Source organism: Nelumbo lutea, chromosome 6 (assembly GCF_056320005.1).
Source record: "Nelumbo lutea isolate HS-2025 chromosome 6, American lotus-T2T, whole genome shotgun sequence".
NCBI lineage: Eukaryota > Viridiplantae > Streptophyta > Magnoliopsida > Proteales > Nelumbonaceae > Nelumbo > Nelumbo lutea.
The window spans coordinates 2,344,133-2,362,791 of record NC_142689.1 but is presented as its reverse complement, the minus strand read 5'-3'; the positions used below and the strand labels follow the sequence as shown (position 1 = coordinate 2,362,791).

The window sequence follows — 18,659 nt, the reverse complement described above, 5'->3', positions numbered from 1 at the left end:
GTGGTCTTAATTTTAGGTCGAGATTTTTATTCGAAAAAATAGTATTTATATACATATTTATGATAAATTAAGACAAGAAAAGAAATATAGATTCATAGAATCAATAATTTGTTCCGATATTTGGAGTCGTGTAACGGTGTTACTCCATTGCAAGGTTGAAACGATGACAAAAGCTAAATGGGGATTGAGTGTGAGGTCCATATTAAGAGTAGTGAGCACCTGGAGGTGCTGGACCTCTACCCTGCAAAATCCAAATTAAAATGGTCCACCGTCCACCTACACCCTTGGTGCAACTTTTAAGTGGGGGAAGTGGTTTTGTGGTCTGCTTTTCTCAAGGCCCCATCAGCTCAATTAATGAGAGATGTTTCACTGATCACTGTTTGTTTGGGTGTGGGCCGTGTGGTCCACCCACCCACATAAGAGAGAGACGTGCAGCCTTCCTTTTCCTTTGTTCCTTTGGTGGCCCCCAACGTGGCGTCCTTTGTCTGATTGGAGATCAGGGTCTGCGATTACGTGGTACTGCTATTACCTCTCCTCTACCTACCCCAATAACCGTTTGATTGTGAAATATCACATCAACCCCCTCTCAGAGTCTCAGTCACTGCACCGGTCCCACAATTTCTTTTAAAAAATAATAAAAGTAAATTAATAATGCTCATGGAAAAGGAAAATAATATTTATTTGAGTCATGGTCGATTACTTGACGTATTCACATCGCTTCCAATCCATGGATTTTATGAGCAGATATGGAACTAAAATAAAAATAAAAATAGGAGAAGAGAAATAAGTTTATTAGTGTTGATTCATCTGGCTTGTGCATGGTAATAGCATCCTGCCAAAGTTATGACGCTTCTTCATCTGTCATTTCTGAATTCTCTCTCTGGTCTGGAAAGAGAAGCGAAAACAAAAAAGAAACAATTAAATATTCATTAAAGAATGGTGAACAGGTGAAGAAGGGCGGGGGAAGGCAGTTGCTCAGAATAGCGATCGAGTCGAGGGAGTTGTGGGTGAATGTTATACGTTGAAGCCTGCTTCTGGTTTTTTAATTTATCCCACAATACACACCTATTTGTGGAGCGATTGGCGGAAGCAGGTTTTTTCAGACAGAAGCTACAAGCTAGTTATGCATTTTTTGCTAGCTTGATGTCATAATCGATCAGGTTTGTTGTTATTTTCTTCTCATCCTTGACAAATATAATATATATAATAGTAATACCTTCCTTCACTGTATTTAACTTCCCCTGTTCTAGTACTTAACCTGAAAAGTAACTTGATTGAAATTAGAAAATGCAGATTTCAACATAATAGTTTAAGAAATTACGGTGTTATTCTTTCAATTGATAAATAATAAAAGTTTTCGTTATAAGTTATATTTAACTTTTAATTTCTTTTTCTTTGTAGGGATCTCTAAACTGATTTCTCTATTATTCCTTGATCAACTCGATCGGTTTTCTGGGTACTCAACATACAGTCCACTTAGGGGGTGCTAGCTTGTTTTTTTTTTTTTTTACCTTGAAAATAAAAATAAAAAAGCAACAATTTCATTTTATTCTTAATTTTCTTACATTTCTCCTTGTATATATGTTATTCAATTTAATCTTTGGGATTGTTATCTTCTGACAAGTCAGAGCAAGAGGGGAACGGCTTTCCTCTTAATTTGTTATTTCGAAATCGTCCAAAATCCCAACTAAAGAGCGCACTGGTATGGTATGACACGAATCCCTTCTCTTGATGTTGCAGTGAATCAGCCATTTCACTTTGAATCATTGGATTCAAGATGCCCATTTGATACCCTTACTCTTTCTTCTTGTCTCAATGTATTTGTAATTTGTCCCTCCCTGCAGGCTACCTCTTATTTCTCTATTTATTTATTTTCTTCTTCTCCTGATTACCTTTTCCCTTTATAATAATATAATAAGAACCTCGTTGAATATCATGACAACATTAACAATATTCATTTAGATCAAATGGATAAAAATTAAATAATAACAGTACTGTTGCTTTTTCGTTAATCCAATAATCCAACATTACTTATTACATACGGCCTTATTTTGGTATTTCATGTAAACTGACACTACTAAATTTACATCAATCTTGTATTGGGTAATTGTATAATAACAAATTAATAATAGAAGAGGTGTGGAGCATTTCTTCTGCCTTATGGTGAGAAAATAATACAAGCTAATGAAGAAGAGAGTGGAGAAAATATATATATATATATATATATATATATATATATATATTAATAAAGTGAATAAAAAAACCCCAATAAATAATGAGAAATTCTGGTGTCAGCCTAGCTTTTGGCTGACGTGATTGAGGGAATCTGGTCCCGAATAGAAGCCCATCGATGATGGCAGAGACTGAGACTGTAGAGCAAAAGAGGAAGAGGCCATCAATCATCATCACAACTCACAAGGTTGTCATGACATCTTTTGCTTATGCGTACGTACATGTTAATGTGGAATGACACGCTATGCATTAACCGTCGGTTATACTTCCCAGCGACTTCACCAATTGCTCCTCTCTCTACTGCTCATGTCATGCATTATAATGTTGTATATCAACTTAACCTGTGTTTTCTTTTTCTTTTCTTTATATGGGAATGGGATTGATTATTATTAGTCCTTCTGGGCTTCTTGGATTAGAGAACAGCATAATGGGTGTGGGGGAAAGCGTTTCAGCTCATAATTGTTAGTGGATAATTGACTGGTAAGGGGGCAGGAATTCTTGATTTTGGTAAATAAGTTCAGCATGCACAGCATGCAGATAACCAGAAAAAAAAAAAAAAAAAAACTGCTGAACTCATTATTTCCACTACCCAGTTATGCCCAGAAACCCAAACCCTAACAACCTATTATATTCTTTGCCAAAACAGGGAAATTTTTTATAACAGTTACAAACAAATCACATATTGATATTGGAATGTCTCCAGCCATTTATAGCGACTGTGACATTGAAAGACCCCTCACAGTCACAGCACAGCTCTGCCGTGTTGTACTTGGCTTCCTGAAAAGAAAAGAGCAAACCCATGATTCTTTTAGTCCACCTTCTCTCCACGTTCCATTTCATTTTCACATATGAACCAAAGGAGAGAAAGAGAGGAAAAGATCGCTGGAAAGATGAGGAATCGATCAAATAAAGGAGGATTGGAGAAAGAGAGGATTCATAAGATAAAAGAAGGGCCTCATCTCTCTGGTGCTTACATCCGTAGCCTTGTCAAACAACTAACCTCTTCGAGAGCAAAAGACCCCATGAACCCAAAACCTTCAGATTGTGTACCTTCAAATCTCGCTAAATTCAGTGAGGGTCCTGTCGAATCACAAGCAGCCTATCCGCCCCAACAGCCCAAGAAACAGGTTAGGAGAAGACTAAATACCAATAAGCCTTACAAGGAAAAGCTTCTAAACATGGCTGAAGCCAGGAGGGAGATTGTCACCGCACTAAAGTTACATAGAGCAGCAATGAAACAGGCCAACGAAAAACAGCAGCAGCAACAGTCCCTACTGCAACAACAACCACCACCACCACCGCCATCACAGCCACTACAGTCTCCTCAACCATCTCTAGAAGAGAAGATGAAATTTGCTTGTGGAAACCCCATAATCTATCCATCAAACATCACAAACTTCACAGATAAATGTCTACACCACCAGTCCTACCCATCTTTATCATGTCCTAATAATTTCTTATTGGCTTCTCCCCCCGCTATACCATTTTCAATTACTCAAGATCTCAGTCTCACCCAGCTCCCAAACCAACCCCTTGGCCTAAACCTCAACTTCCATGATTTCAAAAACCTGGATGCCATCTTTTTCCATGACAGCAGCATCAACAGTAACACAAAGAATGATCCATCATTCCCCTCTTCTTCTTCTTCTTCTTCTTCTTCTTCTTCTTCTTCTTCTTCTTCTCCTTCTCTCCTGATCAACGAAGAAATACCTTTGGCTGCAACATCACCGGAGGTGGTGGCCGATTTAGATAATTCTGGTGTCAAGACAAAAGACCAGCATCCAGCAATGGATGATGACGTAATGGCAGAAATCAGATCCATCGGAGAGCTGCATCAGATGGAGTTGAATGACAGATTGAGTTTAGTAACATCGGCATGGTGGTTTAAGTTCTTGAAATCGATGGAGGTTGATCCAAACACAAAGGAGGATAGAGAAGAATATAGGTTTCATCCATTTGATGAGGCCGTGGAATTCCCATCTTGGTTGAATGCAAATGAAAGCTGCCTCTTGCAACACCATATGGAAGATCACTATTCAGAGGACTACTTGCAAGAACCTGGTTTGCCAAGGTAAGATGTTCCCGAATTTGAAGAAATTGTTGGCCTGCACTTTTTTTTTCTATAAGATGAACGTAAAACTATTTTTTTTTCATATTCCTAAAATTTGCACTGGGGTAAATGCATTGAAATGCAAATAGGCTGAGTGTAAATTCTGGTTATGTTCTGGTCCCACCTTATATGCAAGAGAATGTAGGCAGGTAGGAGGAGGGTTATGTGTTGAGCCAGGATTGAAAACAAAAATTTTGCACACTTTTGACATCCAGTCGCATATCGAAAATATCCCTTGCATGTTAAATTCAAGGGGAGATATTTGCATGTTCTCAAGGTGTTTGCACGATTTTTGTTATTACTTATTTAGGAGTGAGGTAGAAAGCAAGATGAAGTAGTCCCCATTTAATTTTATACAAGAAAATTGAGGTAGGAGGAAAGTGGTGCAAATTTTGCATCAGTTTTTTGAGCAAAATTTATGGTACTACCAAGTGCAAATGAAACAGAAAAAGTACAAGTTTTGTATCAGATAGGAATACAAATCATAATTGCAAATAAATAAATGCAAAACTACACCAGGTACAAAATTTGCATCTAGTTCAGATTTGCACTGCAACTAAATGCCAGTAATTGAAATATTCCAGCTATTATTTCTATAATTTCTTGTAACTAATTAAAACTTTTGTTTTCCATCCCATCTGATTTATTTTGATATTTATGTCAAAGTGAACATAGTTTTCCACCCATTTTACGTCTGAACAGATAAGTATATATGGAACTGTCCTACTTAAATAAGATTAATTATGAGATGTTTACCAAAACACAGATTATGGGCTTTTACTTATACAGTAGGATGTAGTGAATATTTGGATATATGGTTTATTACATGAAATTTGGTAATTGGTGCTTGGATATTCTGCCATGTCCTTGGGCATTTGCATGCAGGTTAAAGCGGGGCCCAAAAGAAATTTTGAACTAAACAAATATTGAAGCATCATCCCGACGAATTATATTCCTGCTTACTTGATACATAAATAAACATGGGTCTTGGACACATGATTTTTCTAATATTGAGTTTTATTTTGGATTGCAGCCTGGATCTTGGAGAAATTAATGGAATGGATGGCGACTGGCTAGCCTAACTCAGATTTGATTTTCTATTTTAGTTTTCTGATCAAGCGTTCTATTTTAGTTTTATTTCCGTGTTTTTCTCATGCTGTATTTTTAATTTTGTGCTATACAATCACATTCAGAAATTCGAAAATAAGATGTATATTGAGGTCTATCAGATTTAGACAATTGCAGTGTTCACTCTTCAGTCAAGTCATTGAAGAGAGTAGGGGTGTAAATGAGGTTCCTTGATTTGCAGAATTTCAACTACATTGGGCTGTTGTTCCTGCTGGGATTCATTCAAAATTTTACAAATGCTCAATTCAACCCAACCCAAGTTACATCCCTAACCCCAAACTGGCACATCACCTTTTTTTTTCTTTCTTTTTATAGAATTGACTGATCTTGATTGATCCCTCACTCCATGGTATCATCATCTAGAATGGTTGGCTTCTGGTTGTTAAGGAATGTTTAAGAAGTGGTTAATTAATTTTCTTTTTCCTGAAACTGCGCTTCTTTTATTAAAAAGGTTCCATTTCAACTAGCACATTGGGATGGGCTTGGGCTCGGGCTCGGATGAACAAAACTGGAGGGGGGAGGGGGGATAATCTTAATTTTAGGCCCAATATTGAGCCAGGCTACGCTATGAGCTATAGCTAACCTTGGCCCAGCCCGACCCATGTATGCAATATCGGCGTAACAACATGAGCCATTCTTCAAGCTTTTTTTTTTTTTTTATTTAAATCGTTGATGGTTTAGGCAGCTAAAGAGGGCTAACATGGACCTTAGGGTGAATGTATGGCCCATCTAAATGCCATCTCCGTTTAAGCGAAACCCAAGAAATTCGAAAGGTCAGGAAGACGAATGACGAATGTGAAATTCTTATGATCTCAAATGAGATTTAGATAGGGTAACCAACACAGAAGCATGTATAGAAGAAATGGCGTAAATATAAAATTTAGATGGAGAAGATGGAATATATAGGAAGATTGAGAAGAGAAAGTATGATTGTGTTAATGAATGGTAAAAGTTAAAAAAGTTTCCAGCAACCGCTCCATCTCAAGTGTCTGTAATCTCTGATAATTTATGGTAGAATCGGCTCTTATTAATTCACCTGCTGGGTGCCGACCTGCAAATTAAATGAATGATCTCTGACCCAGCACCAGAAAATTACTCTTGAGGTGACCCAGCGAGATCGAGTCCACATAAGATGATCGAAAAGACGGTGCTAGCTAGCTAGAAGTAGAACTAACGAGTAACGAATTCAATTCTTTCGTCTGAAATATTTGAAAGGATGCATGAATTGGGTGGAACGAACTCCAATGAAATGCAGAGAATGCTCCACGTTTCCCTTCTACTACTACTACAGAGTTTACGCGAAGAAGAAGAAGAGGAAATGAATATGTCAACCCACACCTACACAACATACGGGATTGATATGCGGGTGAGGTGATAGGTCAAGAGTAAGAATTCTAGCTCCATTGACTTAATTGCTACTCAGAATTATCATGATGCAACTCATAACTTCTGTGGCTTCTGATGGGCCGTAGAATTGGAAGTTAAAATTCCAACACCTCAAAGTTGAAAACGTCCACCATTAAAAGTCTCTGCAATTTGACCCGAATAAGTAAACGCAATTGGAGTTAACCTCCATTAATATTTAAGTCATGCAACCTGCATTCTCATTCTTCCACTTTGTTTTTCTTCCATCTATACTCCCTCTAATTCGTCAGTAAAGTGCTGGCAATGTGCTAATTGGAAAGTGATGTACTCTTGACACGTGGAAGACGTGAAATTGCATTGCAGCCACACATTCCATTTTTTCTAGTTTTTTTTTTTTTTTAATTAAATGGCTTAACAAGGAAGGAGATATGAGGCGATCGAGTCTCCTGGACTGGATTACACACATTCCACTGTTGATCTCGGCTGATCGGACTGGTTATCCGGCCATACTTTTGATCCGGCTCAACCTTTAACTTGTCAGATGAAGAAATGTTGATTTCGTCTGCGACGCATAGACCTAAACTGTTGGACCATTGATCTCTACTTAAAGGGTTGTTATTATATATATTAATTTTATGATCCCACGGATCGACCTATTAACCCGGACAATTAAATAATTAATGAAAGTTTGAACTCCACACCCAGAGAGTAAAGCGGTTCAGCTTCTGTGCTAGGTTTAAAATATTGGACACACGTTGTCCCAGTAGCCATATTTTTTTATTCTTCTAATACAAAAGTTGTCCACAGTGGATGCTGTAAGACAAAACTAACACTTCTTAATTATCACATCTTTGTAGATATTACAAGTAATTAATCCCCTACTAGAGAGATATTACTGCTAATAGTAGTATCCCTTTTTATTTTACTAGAGAAAATAGTAATTAAGGGCCTTATTTTCTTACTCATTAGCTTAATACACTGCTTAATTTTCTATAATAAGCATAATATAAGCAAATTAAACAGGATTTCTTTGACGGAATTTCAGAATTAATTTCGTCAAATTTCCTTCTCGTAATCCCGGCTATTGTAGGGACTGAAGGCTTCCAAGAACCAGTTCTTCTTTCTCCATGAACTCCATCCCATTTCTTCACATATCTCGTCACTGTGGTTGATACTAAATGTGGAAATGCAGTGCCTCTTGTAGAACCTTGTTGTTCTCTTCATAACTTCTATCTCCTTCGTGGTTTGCTCCAGCATCTTTTCCACAGTTGGAAGCTTGAATTTCTCATCAACAAGTCGAGCCATCCATTTGCACCGTAACTCGGCCGAGTGCAAATTCGAAACGCTCTCAAGGTACCCAACAAATGCCATGTGAGGAATTAAAGGATGGATTGTACCCCTGAACAACAAATTAATCCACGATACAACTCAGTTCCCTTAGACCTATATATTCTTCATTCTTCAATTGCAGAGCTTTTGCAAGGGTTATTGATCATTTGATACAATAATCTCAAAATTTTAAAAATGTTTAGGGTGCTTCTAATTCGCAGTCAAAATCAGAATGGCTTATTCTTAGAGTCTGTTTGATTAAGACAGGAATGGGAATGGGAATGGAAATTGGAATCAGCAAGAATGAGATTTCATTCCCAAAGGAAGGACAGGGAATGGGAAAATGCCATTCCAGCGGGAATGGGATTCTGATTAGGCAGGACAGAACAGTTGATCTGCTGACCCAGTGAGCTATCCGGATCATGGTCCTGAGCAGTTCTGATGGGGTGAATGGTCAAAGCAATGTTTTAAAAACTGACCCAGAAACTGAACCATTTTCTTTTTAGGTCATTGGTTCAATTTGTTCAGGTTGGTCTGTTTTTGATTTTTTTTTTTTTTTTTATAAATAAAAAGTTGAGATTTGAGGCCAACTGAACATGAAGTTAATTATCCAAAAACTAAAAATCAAAATCAAAATCATTTCAGTTGGGCCATTGATGGTTCGAATGGGTCAATGGTCAACCACCCTGGCTAAATGGGTTATGACTAAGTGATCCAACCGGCCGGGTGAACAACGGATTGCAAGCAGTGGGTCAAAGCAATGAGTTTTTAAGTTTTTAAGGGCACTGAATCACTGATTGCATGGGCTTATATATATACCTGTATAAGGGCATGATACCAGAAGAATCTTCAATCAAACTACGGAAAGGCTGAGGGAGTAATGCCTTCAATTTGCTGTGTCCATCAAAACCAGTTGCAAGAAGTACAATGTCAGCCTGCAACTTGGTGTTATCATCTAACTGGACTCCCCCACTCCAGAATTCCCATGTTGACGCCTTTTTGAAAATGATCCTTCCCTCATCAGCCTCTGAAAAGAAATTTTCTGGCAAGATGGGCATCTGACAAGAGGCATAGTCCTCCTCGAATGGGTGGTTTGGTTTCAATCCATATTTTATCAAGGGAAGCTTCCATACCAGATACGACTCAATAAACTTGGAGACTGCTCTCCTCTGTACACCACAAACATATATCTCTTGTTTGTTAGTACGTACACTAATTAATTAGCCAAGACATTAATTGAAAAACGATTTCCCACAACAATTAAACGAACCTACAAATTTACAATTAAAAGCAAATTAAAGAGAGCTATTGCTTAGTGCTTACCAAAGGAGACAAAAGGCGGCAAAGGACTGCTCTGAGCAAGCCTTGGTTAGGACGTTGGTGCAGAAATTGGGAACATCTGGTTGAATAGAACAAGAAAAAGGGCAAGCCCCAAATGCTATAACAAGGAACTGTCCAATGTAAGGTCCTTATCACCATCGTACATGGTTGCCCATCTGCTCCTTTATTTAAATCCAACCCCAATACATGCGTCAATTTCCCACAATACCAAACTTTTTTTAGTGCAAATTAGCTTCATACAAACACAACCCCTTAGAATCGTTCAATGAAAATTTGATGATGATGATCATCATCCAAGTAATTGGAGAGGGGAGGGCGTGTTACGAATTACTACCTACGCATAAGTGCTTATGGGTGTTTTGTGAAAAATCACTTATTTTTAATAAGGCAGTATAGGTATTTTGAAAATTATATGGTGGGTTGAAAAGCTATAGGTTCGTTTTTAAAAGACACTCCACAAAAATAAAAACCAAAATTTCGACCTTATTCAAAATGGGCTTCAGTTCCTGGAGAAAAAAAAAAGAGTTTTGGAATCATCATTTACCCGGATGGTCGGACTGTTCGGCCCAGGAACAACCCAAATAACTAGTTTCATTTTACCCTAAATCGGTCATTGGCCAAAACCTGTTGAATAGGTCAGCTATCTATCAATCTGACAGCTAAACCCGTTTAATTTGTTTAATGATTTTTGGTCGTTTTTTATATTTTAATTAATTTTTATTTTTTAAATTGGAATGGGCCGTACATTTGAATTAGACAGTTGAACCGTCAACCCAAAAATCAGTGACCAGAACAGTTCCAATTTTGGGTCAGTTTTTAAAATCATAGAAAAAAAAAAGTGATTATTTAGCCTTGTTTAATTTTTCAAAAGCATATATATAAGTATTTATTGATGGTCTTGACTTGAAATAAGCGTTTGTTTCAATAAACATTTAAAAATAAATACTTCCAAACGTATCCAAATTTTCTATGTATCTGCAATTCACGGCAGGTAGAGAATGCGTAGAAAATTCAGTTTGCTCCAAAACGGGGGCTTAATCTGTGTTGGCATGTTGTCGTGCATGGGCTGGCGTAAAAAAACGTGGAACTATTTGAAAAGGCTTTAAAAAGAAAAATTAGAGGACTGAAAAAACTTAGCTCCCTAACGGTCAAATTTCACAAGATTGTTGTCAACGTGGGATGTTGACTTGGACTTTGACTCATGGAATTCTTGCACGTAACATCAACCAATCAACCATAATCGTGTTAGCAAAACCATGCAGTTGCTTTGATAAATTAATTAATAAAAGACATTCTATTTTTCTAATGGGGGGTGAGTACTGAGTACTACTGTAGGCAACAGATTCTAATTCACCCTTAACCTTTTCATTGGCCAAAAACCGTTGATTTGATCCATTCGACTCAGACAACTGACCAAAAGATCAGGGGTCAAAGCGGTTCCTTCGGATCGATTTTTAAAACATTGTTATAGAACCCAAATTAATAGCTTAAGCATACTCAGCTCAGCAGGGAAGTAAAATGAGTCTATATATACCTTGATTTGCCTCTGCACATTCAACAGCCAAATCAATCGCTGACTTCTTGTACCCAATTACTACAACTTTTTTTCCTTTGAGCAGTTGATATGCGGTTTCTTTGTCCAGCTTGCAGTAATCGAGCGAATGCAAGACCTTACCCTTGAATATTTCTGGGCCTTTGTTGGGTGCAAAAGTTGGGATTCTTGGCACGTCACCATATTTACCAATACACACCACAAGAAACTCGAAAGCGTACCACTGCAACCACACAATCAGTGAAAGTTCAGCAAGAGAAACTTAATTATTCTGGACTTTTTTTTTTTTTGTTATCCAAAAAGGAATTATATATATTCATGTCATCAGATGATCAGAGTTGCTGTCGATCGATGATGGTGCTGATGTTGGACCGCACCAGTGAAATGAATTGATATCATGTGAAAAAAGAAATGCTTAAGCAGCACAGTAACAAATATAGACAAACAACAGAAAATTTCTTTTATGAGAGATATTTCAGCTCTACGTGAAAGAATAGAAAACTTTCTTTAGTACGTGTTTAAAAAGATAGGGTGTGTGATGAACTTGTTTTAGACATAGTAAAGCTCAAAATATTGCCATGATGATCAAAAGAGGAAAAGAGTACGTACTGTTTTGGTATGTTAGCTAGCTTAAATATATCTTCCACAAATTAAAACCATTAGTGGAAAAAGAAAAACAAAAAGATAACAATTGACACATGCAGTAGTCGAAATGTTAATTAGTAGATATGAAATGAAATCATCATCAATAATTAATATGGAAAAAACAGCGAGTGTGATGACCTGAACGACGACATCCGCTTGGTTAACGTTGGTCTGGACGGCAACCTCCCAAACGGGCAGACCGCTCAACAGGCTGCCATACTCTCCAGATTTCCGACCAAGCACGGCAGTGCCGTGGTCACCCGTAAACCGGATCTCGACCACCTTTGAATTGAACCTGACGTACTTCAACACATCGAAGTGGGTGGCATAGGAATGCAAGTAATCCAATATCTCAATATGGGAAGGAAAACTAGAATTGTCTCTTTCGGGCCATGGGTAATCTGAAAACTCGTAATCGCATCGAGGGGTCTGGAGTTTTGTGGAATGGAATGAGCAATGCCTCCACACCCCCCCAATGGAGTCCGTTGCCTCCAAAACAATCGGGTCATAACCGGATAGCTGTTTAGCAGCTGCGATACCGCTAATGCCAGCCCCAATAATGCCCACTTTCGACACCCGGAGGCACCTTTTCTCGCCTGCACCCATTTTGCTTTACTTATGCTGAGGACTTTGGAGATGGATGGAGTGTGTACAACTGACTACAATGGCCGATCGAGGGACCGTCGGACATTTATAGATGACCATTAGTGCTTGGTCACGTGAGAATCACGTCAGTAAGACTGAAAAGATGGGTGGGTGGTGGACAATTTTTTTCGAATTCCCTTGTCATCAATTAGTATTTATAATTTCGAAAAAAAAATGTTGTCACTAAACCATTCATTACTTACATTCTCTTACTATATATATAATTATATATACATATGTTAGTATATTAGCATAGTAATCCTATAAATTATAAAGTGGTGGTCGGATGGATTTATCTATAAGCAATCAAGGTTCAAAAAATTGATACGATATGCCTGTTTACAGGTGTTTCGGGATCCCATTATTTTCTAATGAAAAATATGAGTATTAAATTATCTAAAAATTAAATTTCAAAAAAATTAAAAAGAAAAACATATTTTCGTGTGATTCAAAGTATTGATACGTCTTTACCGATTCTTTGAACCATGTAGACAACCTTGTTTCCCTTATCCATGGAAAAAATAGGAAAAAGAAAAAAAAAAAAAAAAACTTGCTTTCCCTTCTTTCCTTCAATCGGTTCCTTTTTTTTTTTTTTTTCCTGTGCAGAAAAACTATAATTATTCAAGTTTTATTTTACAATTTGTTTCTCTTTCTGGGTATATTAATTAAACCCAACCAAGACAATTCTACTCTGTCAAACAGAAATTAATGATTGTAGCTTGACTCAACTTATTCTAGAAAGCCTTAACATATAACTTGAATTCGCTTGTTTTAGCAATGGAAAAGGAACAAAAAGGGGAAGCTCATTTTTGCTGAATATATCTTCATCAGGTAGGTGAAGAATTTATTTTTTCAGGTAAAGAATCATTAAGTGATCTCATGACCAAAAATTTACTAAAACCTGGTTCCATTTCATCTTGTTGATTTGTATTGCTATTAGCAATTGTTGGTATGATGGCCCACCACGCAGTACGTCTGCTGTCTGGTGCTGATAAGCTGATTCATACTCGCATAGAGTGTTTTTTCTATTACAGAGCTACAGAAACCCTAAACGAATTAGAGGCTGCATAATGGATCGCACATGCATCTCTCTCTCGTGTCTGTTCATCTGTATGTGTGCGCATGAAAGGAAGCATCCATGAAGCAAAGAAGAAATTTATAAGAAGCCGGGAAATTTGAATTGACAAAAAAAAAAAAAAAGAAACAAGAGAAGAAAGCCGTAGAAATCAAAAGTCTTCCTACAGTAAACGAGATATATTGGTCCTTTTGTCGATTCATACAATATATGAGGATACCTTTCTACGAAATTTTTTGGTTAAAATAAGAATAGGTACTATTAACTGGTCTTAACATTAGTACTAGTGTTTGGTGGTGTATACTTGCGTGGGAAAGCTGTCGTTTGAAGGTTAAAAGGGTCTGATTGCAACTTTTTCAACTAGGCGACTGAAAGAGATCGAATGACCTCAAGCCCTTAAAGCCAAACAACTGGATGACCAATATATTTTTGTATTTTCCTTGGATTTTTCATCATTTTCTTGAGATTGGTTTAGCTGCTGATGTCACAAGGGCCGACAAAGGACAAGAGGAGGAATAAAGGCATCTTGTACATGCAAACTGAGCCATAAATTTATGGTTACTTAATTACGAAGCCTTTTTGAAATATAGGCTCCATTTGGAAGGAGTATAGATACAAATATGTAAAGCGCAAAATCTTATATTCTGTATTATTTTGTATAAATTTATAATGTATATATTTGTATTTGTACTCCTTCCAAACTGAGCCATAAATTTCATTTAGAAGAAGTATAAATACACATATGTAGAGCGCAAACCTTGTGCTTTGTATTATTCTGTATTGTATATATTTGTATTTATACTCCTTCCAAACTGAGCCATAGACTCCATTTGGAAGGAGTACAAATACACATATATAGAGCACAAAGTGAGGCTAAGCCAAACTACTGCTTCACCTCAATGGCCTCATGGATTTATATATAAGGTTTCAGGCATAACCTTCTTAAGCCTCATGCCTCAATTTTGGCCTGGGAATCCTAGATGTTTTATGAGGAAGCCAAATATAACAAAGCGTTTAATTATATATTCTAATATTACACGGTTTTATTGCAATACGGACTACGTCTTAGAGGCAAAACGGTTATTTTAATATAGGGGAGAGAGAGAGCGCTTAAGCATATGATTTCTATAATTCAATACGTGGCTATTTGAGTGCTTGGGACTTGGGAGATTTTGAGAGTAGAAACTCAGTTTAAGGGAGATTTGGAGAGACCTACAAGTGCAGTCAAATAAAGCTGATCTTCCTGCCTTGAAGTTTCATGTTTAACAAGGCTCACGTAGAGTTTTCAGTGGTAAGATTAAATCTTGTGAAACTGAGGGACTGCTTCAAATTCAGGGATTGGTTGGATCAAAGTCTAATTAATTTAATTATATGACATGTTGGGGTTGTAATGTGAGATGGCAAACCATCTACATGCCCCAATAGTGTACAAATGTCATTTTATTACCACCATTCTTCCATTTCTCAGGTCTCCATTAGTTTATTTTTTATGCTTCATTACTTTGAAGGACTTTGATCATGTATGATTGCTTTGACTTTAATAGATGATATTGGGAGTAATGGTTTGACCAGTGGCGGATCTAGGACCTTTCATCAGTGGGGTAGGCATTATCATAATATCAATTTATTTATAACTTTTGAGTAATTAAAACAAATATATATATAAATATTTTCACTCTAAATATTTTAATACAAATAAATACATCTCAAAAATGTATAGTCTTTTCTCTTAGATTTTTCTGATTTTCTCAAGCATGTAGGGAGTTAAAGGAATTAAAAAGAAAAGAATGAAAATTTGTTCCTAATACAACAACAATTAGGACGATTGTGTATAAAAAAGAAACTAGGAGTTGTAATTTGTAAAACACCAAGAGAGAGAGAGCGCCTCAAGTGTGTTTTGTCCATGGTTTTTAAAATCGAATCGGTCAGGGGTCTGGTTATCAGTTCTCGGCCTATTATGACAAAAAAATAAAAAAAAAATTGAAAATTTTGAAAAATGGTCAAAACGGTTCGAACGGTTAACCAGTCGGTTCAGCGGTTTGCTAACCAAAATCAACGGTTTTGGGGAAAAAGCGGTTTTGAGGAAAAACGGAACTGATCAGATGACCGATTCCCGGTTTTTCCGCTCCAACTGTCTGATTTTGTCTGGTTTTAAAAACTATGGTTTTGTCCTTCAAGAATGTTAGAGTGAATAGAAATAGAATGAAAGGATTATATCTGATTTGTCTCCTCAATTTCCTCTTTTACGGTCCAACAACTTTTCAAGCCTCTATTCCCAAACTTGAAAAGAGAATGGATGGTTTGGTTTGAATGACCACTTTAATTCAGGGGTAATGCTTGTCAATGATAATTTTAGAATAAAAGTTACTTCGCTTCTCATTATTTAAATTTTAGATTTCAAGTAGGTCTTGGGACGTAGTGTCATTATTTGGCCCCATACTCATTGCCAAAAGGCATAAATAAATAAACCTCTTATTTTATTTAAGTGGGGGCAATTGTAAAAAAAATTAAAATTTTCATTATTTTATAAAAAATTTTCAGATTTCAGTGGGGGCAATTGACCACACTAACATATACATAGATCCACCTAATAAATAGCTTGAGCTTTGAAGGTTCACGTGTATGATACGTTAGAATGTGTGGAATAAAATAGTAATTGCAATATCACTTGTTCTTTTAATTAAAAATATAAATAAAAGAACTAATTGGGGTAAAGTGTAATGTGAAGGAAACTTCAAAACTACTCAGGCTGTAGTTATTGGTCATTGGGAATTTAACTAATAAGCTTTTTAGATATTTTCTTTTATTGATTATATTCATTTATTTTTAGTGTTATGCCTCTAAATACAATTGAGGCTTGGATCACCTATCCACATATTAATGTTCCCATAGACAATACAGGCGCACATTGAGAATATCTCCCTTGTCCAACACACAGGGTAGTGTCTGTCTTTGTAGGTATGGATGTGGGAACGGTTTGTGGATAGAAAATCTGGAGTGGTACTTATCCCTCACCTCCATCTTCAAAACTTTTTTGTGTCAGGTGGAAGATTCCTGGATTTTTTTTTGGAACATTATCTAGTTAGTTCCGCATGAGTAACTAGTTGGAATCAATTGACTTGTAAGCAAAGAGGCCAAGATGTAAGTAAATGTTGGAGCAACTCTCTAAATTTGTATTTTATAATTGGTATGATTAATTGTTATCTTTATCTGAAACGTTTTGGGTCTATCAATATAGTATAGGTGTTTGGCATCGATGCCGTTGTGTTAGAGATATTTTCGGAGAGAAAACGTGTTCTATGCATGAGGGTCTGTTGCATCATTTTCTTAAAAAGCATCTGCCACATAGGCTGCTTTCCAGGGAAACAGCACTGGTTTTATTTTCTATCAGTGCTGTATAACAGCTTTCAGCATTAATTTACATTAAAAGATGAGGCAATATTGATGCCACGTTATTGCACCGCTAACAGCAATGAGCTGTTTTCTGAGAAAATGTTGAATTTGGCATTTCATCAGACCACCCTTTCCTAATTTCTAAGGTATGGTCGACCAATACTTTTTTTTTTAGAAAAACGGTACTAAATAAGAGACTGCTTTCTGAACATCACTTTTTCTGATATGGTGCTTACATGACACTATTTTCTTAGAAAAAAACATCTTTGCCAAACACCCCCATAATAATTTGGCATACATCTGTTACTTAGGCTATTTATAGTTGAAATAGGGAGACCAAAATAGTTGTTGTCTAATCATTTTAACTGAAGTAATTCATATATGATGTGACAATGCATATCGTTCCTCATCAATATATATGATCAACTCAAAATATCATGAAGATCTTTTTAAATTACAATGGTACCAGCCAAACACAAAGACAGTAAGGCTATATTTGGTTTGAAGGAAAAAGTAGAAAAAAGAAGGGAAAAAAGTTTGTAAAAGTTGCTCTACTTTTTCCTTTTTTTTTCTTATATTTTCCTTCAAACCAAATATAACATAAAGGAGGGGAGAGATGATAATTTTTTTTCTTTACACTTAAAACCCTTTTTGTGGAGTGGTTGAGACAGGGAAACCTTAAAATTTGACTCGTCCTAAAATACAGAATCCAATATACTTGATAAAAATTTTATTTGTTTAATTTGATAATAGCTGAAGTGGCTGGACTGAGTGGCTATTGCTTTGCCTATTAACTAATTAAGAATATAATTATATCGTATATATAATAATCAATTGACATTCAGTTACAGTCACTTGAGCTGTTAGCAAAAGACCCCTTGTTTAATAGATTAAATTGTAGGTTGTTTAAAATTTAATGTTTATTTTCCTTCGATTGGAATTTGAAGCTCAAGTAATTAAATAATATTAAATCCATTCCAACCAAAACCTACTACTTGGTTTTTTCAATTTATTATAGTCAATAATTTTTCTCCACACGAGGAGACGCATCATTGACTTTGACCACCTGCGCGTCCCCATATAGTTAAACTTTTACTGGCCTAACTAAAGCTCCATTTAAATCTCTCATTGGTTTATATATACTTTGCATTACCAACTAGTTGCCTCTCTTTTATCAAATTAAAAAAAAAAAAAAAAAACTAGTTGCCTCTCTAACAATTTAAGGGTCCATTTGGTTCAAAATGAGAATTAAAATCAAAATTCGTTGAAATCGAAATCAGAATTAAATTTTATCGGAATTAAAATAGAAATGGTCTATTCCTATAATTTATTTGGTTCAAACAGGAATTGAAATGGAAATTGAAGCCAGTTGCAAAAGAATTTCATTCTCAAAAGAGAGGGAGGCAATAACCGTCCACTCAAATGATGAAGTCAGTTGCAAAAGAATTTCATGCTCAAAAGAGACGGAGGGAATAACCGTTCACTCAAATGATGGAAAACCATTCCACCAAGAATGGAAATGTGATTCCAATTCTGCCCAACCAATCAAATTCCAAACCCCTATTTCTTTGAACCAAACGGGGCCTAAGTATCAACAAGTCAATCTCGTGCTGCTTAAAAACCTATCCCCAATTAAGTACAATTACAGTCACAGACCTCGCTTTCAATGCAGTGATTTAATGTGACCTTGAATTGAAAATTAATGGCGTTTCAGGTTTCATCAATGGAAGCTTTTCATCTTTGGCACACAAGAAAGCATTTTGATTTTTGATAAAAACCTTATTCAATCGGATAGCCCAGGTCTATATTAGGGTTGATCAACGTTTGACTTTGAATTTCTTTAC

The 18,659-nt window shown here is 36.3% G+C and overlaps 2 protein-coding genes across 4 annotated transcripts; one reads left to right on the top strand and one right to left on the bottom strand.

Annotated features, from left to right (window-relative positions):
* Positions 1–705: 705 nt before the first annotated feature.
* Positions 706–5,679, top strand: LOC148846803 (protein AAL-toxin resistant 7-like). 3 transcript variants are annotated; one of them, XM_088948413.1, is made up of 3 exons: positions 795–1,160; positions 2,879–4,303; positions 5,376–5,679. In XM_088948413.1, exons 2-3 carry the CDS (start codon positions 3,081–3,083, stop codon positions 5,422–5,424), a joined length of 1,272 nt encoding a protein of 423 aa, XP_088804539.1. In that variant the 5' UTR covers positions 795–1,160; positions 2,879–3,080; the 3' UTR covers positions 5,425–5,679. The 3 variants fall into 3 exon arrangements, 2 of the variants coding, with proteins under 2 accessions (XP_088804539.1, XP_088804538.1); XR_016100362.1 differs by lacking the exons at positions 2,879–4,303; positions 5,376–5,679 and adding an exon at positions 1,402–1,888 and having other exon boundaries at positions 706–1,160; XM_088948412.1 differs by lacking the exon at positions 795–1,160 and having other exon boundaries at positions 2,393–4,303.
* Positions 5,680–7,584: 1,905 nt separating this feature from the next.
* LOC148846802 (putative flavin-containing monooxygenase 1) lies at positions 7,585–12,365 on the bottom strand. Its single transcript, XM_088952551.1, has 5 exons — positions 11,841–12,365; positions 11,040–11,280; positions 9,488–9,666; positions 8,984–9,333; positions 7,585–8,234 (listed from the first exon to the last, which is right to left on the bottom strand). The coding sequence occupies exons 1-5, from the start codon at positions 12,306–12,308 to the stop codon at positions 7,892–7,894; spliced, it is 1,581 nt and encodes a 526-aa protein (XP_088808677.1). The 5' UTR covers positions 12,309–12,365; the 3' UTR covers positions 7,585–7,891.
* Between the last annotated feature and the right edge of the window lie 6,294 nt (positions 12,366–18,659).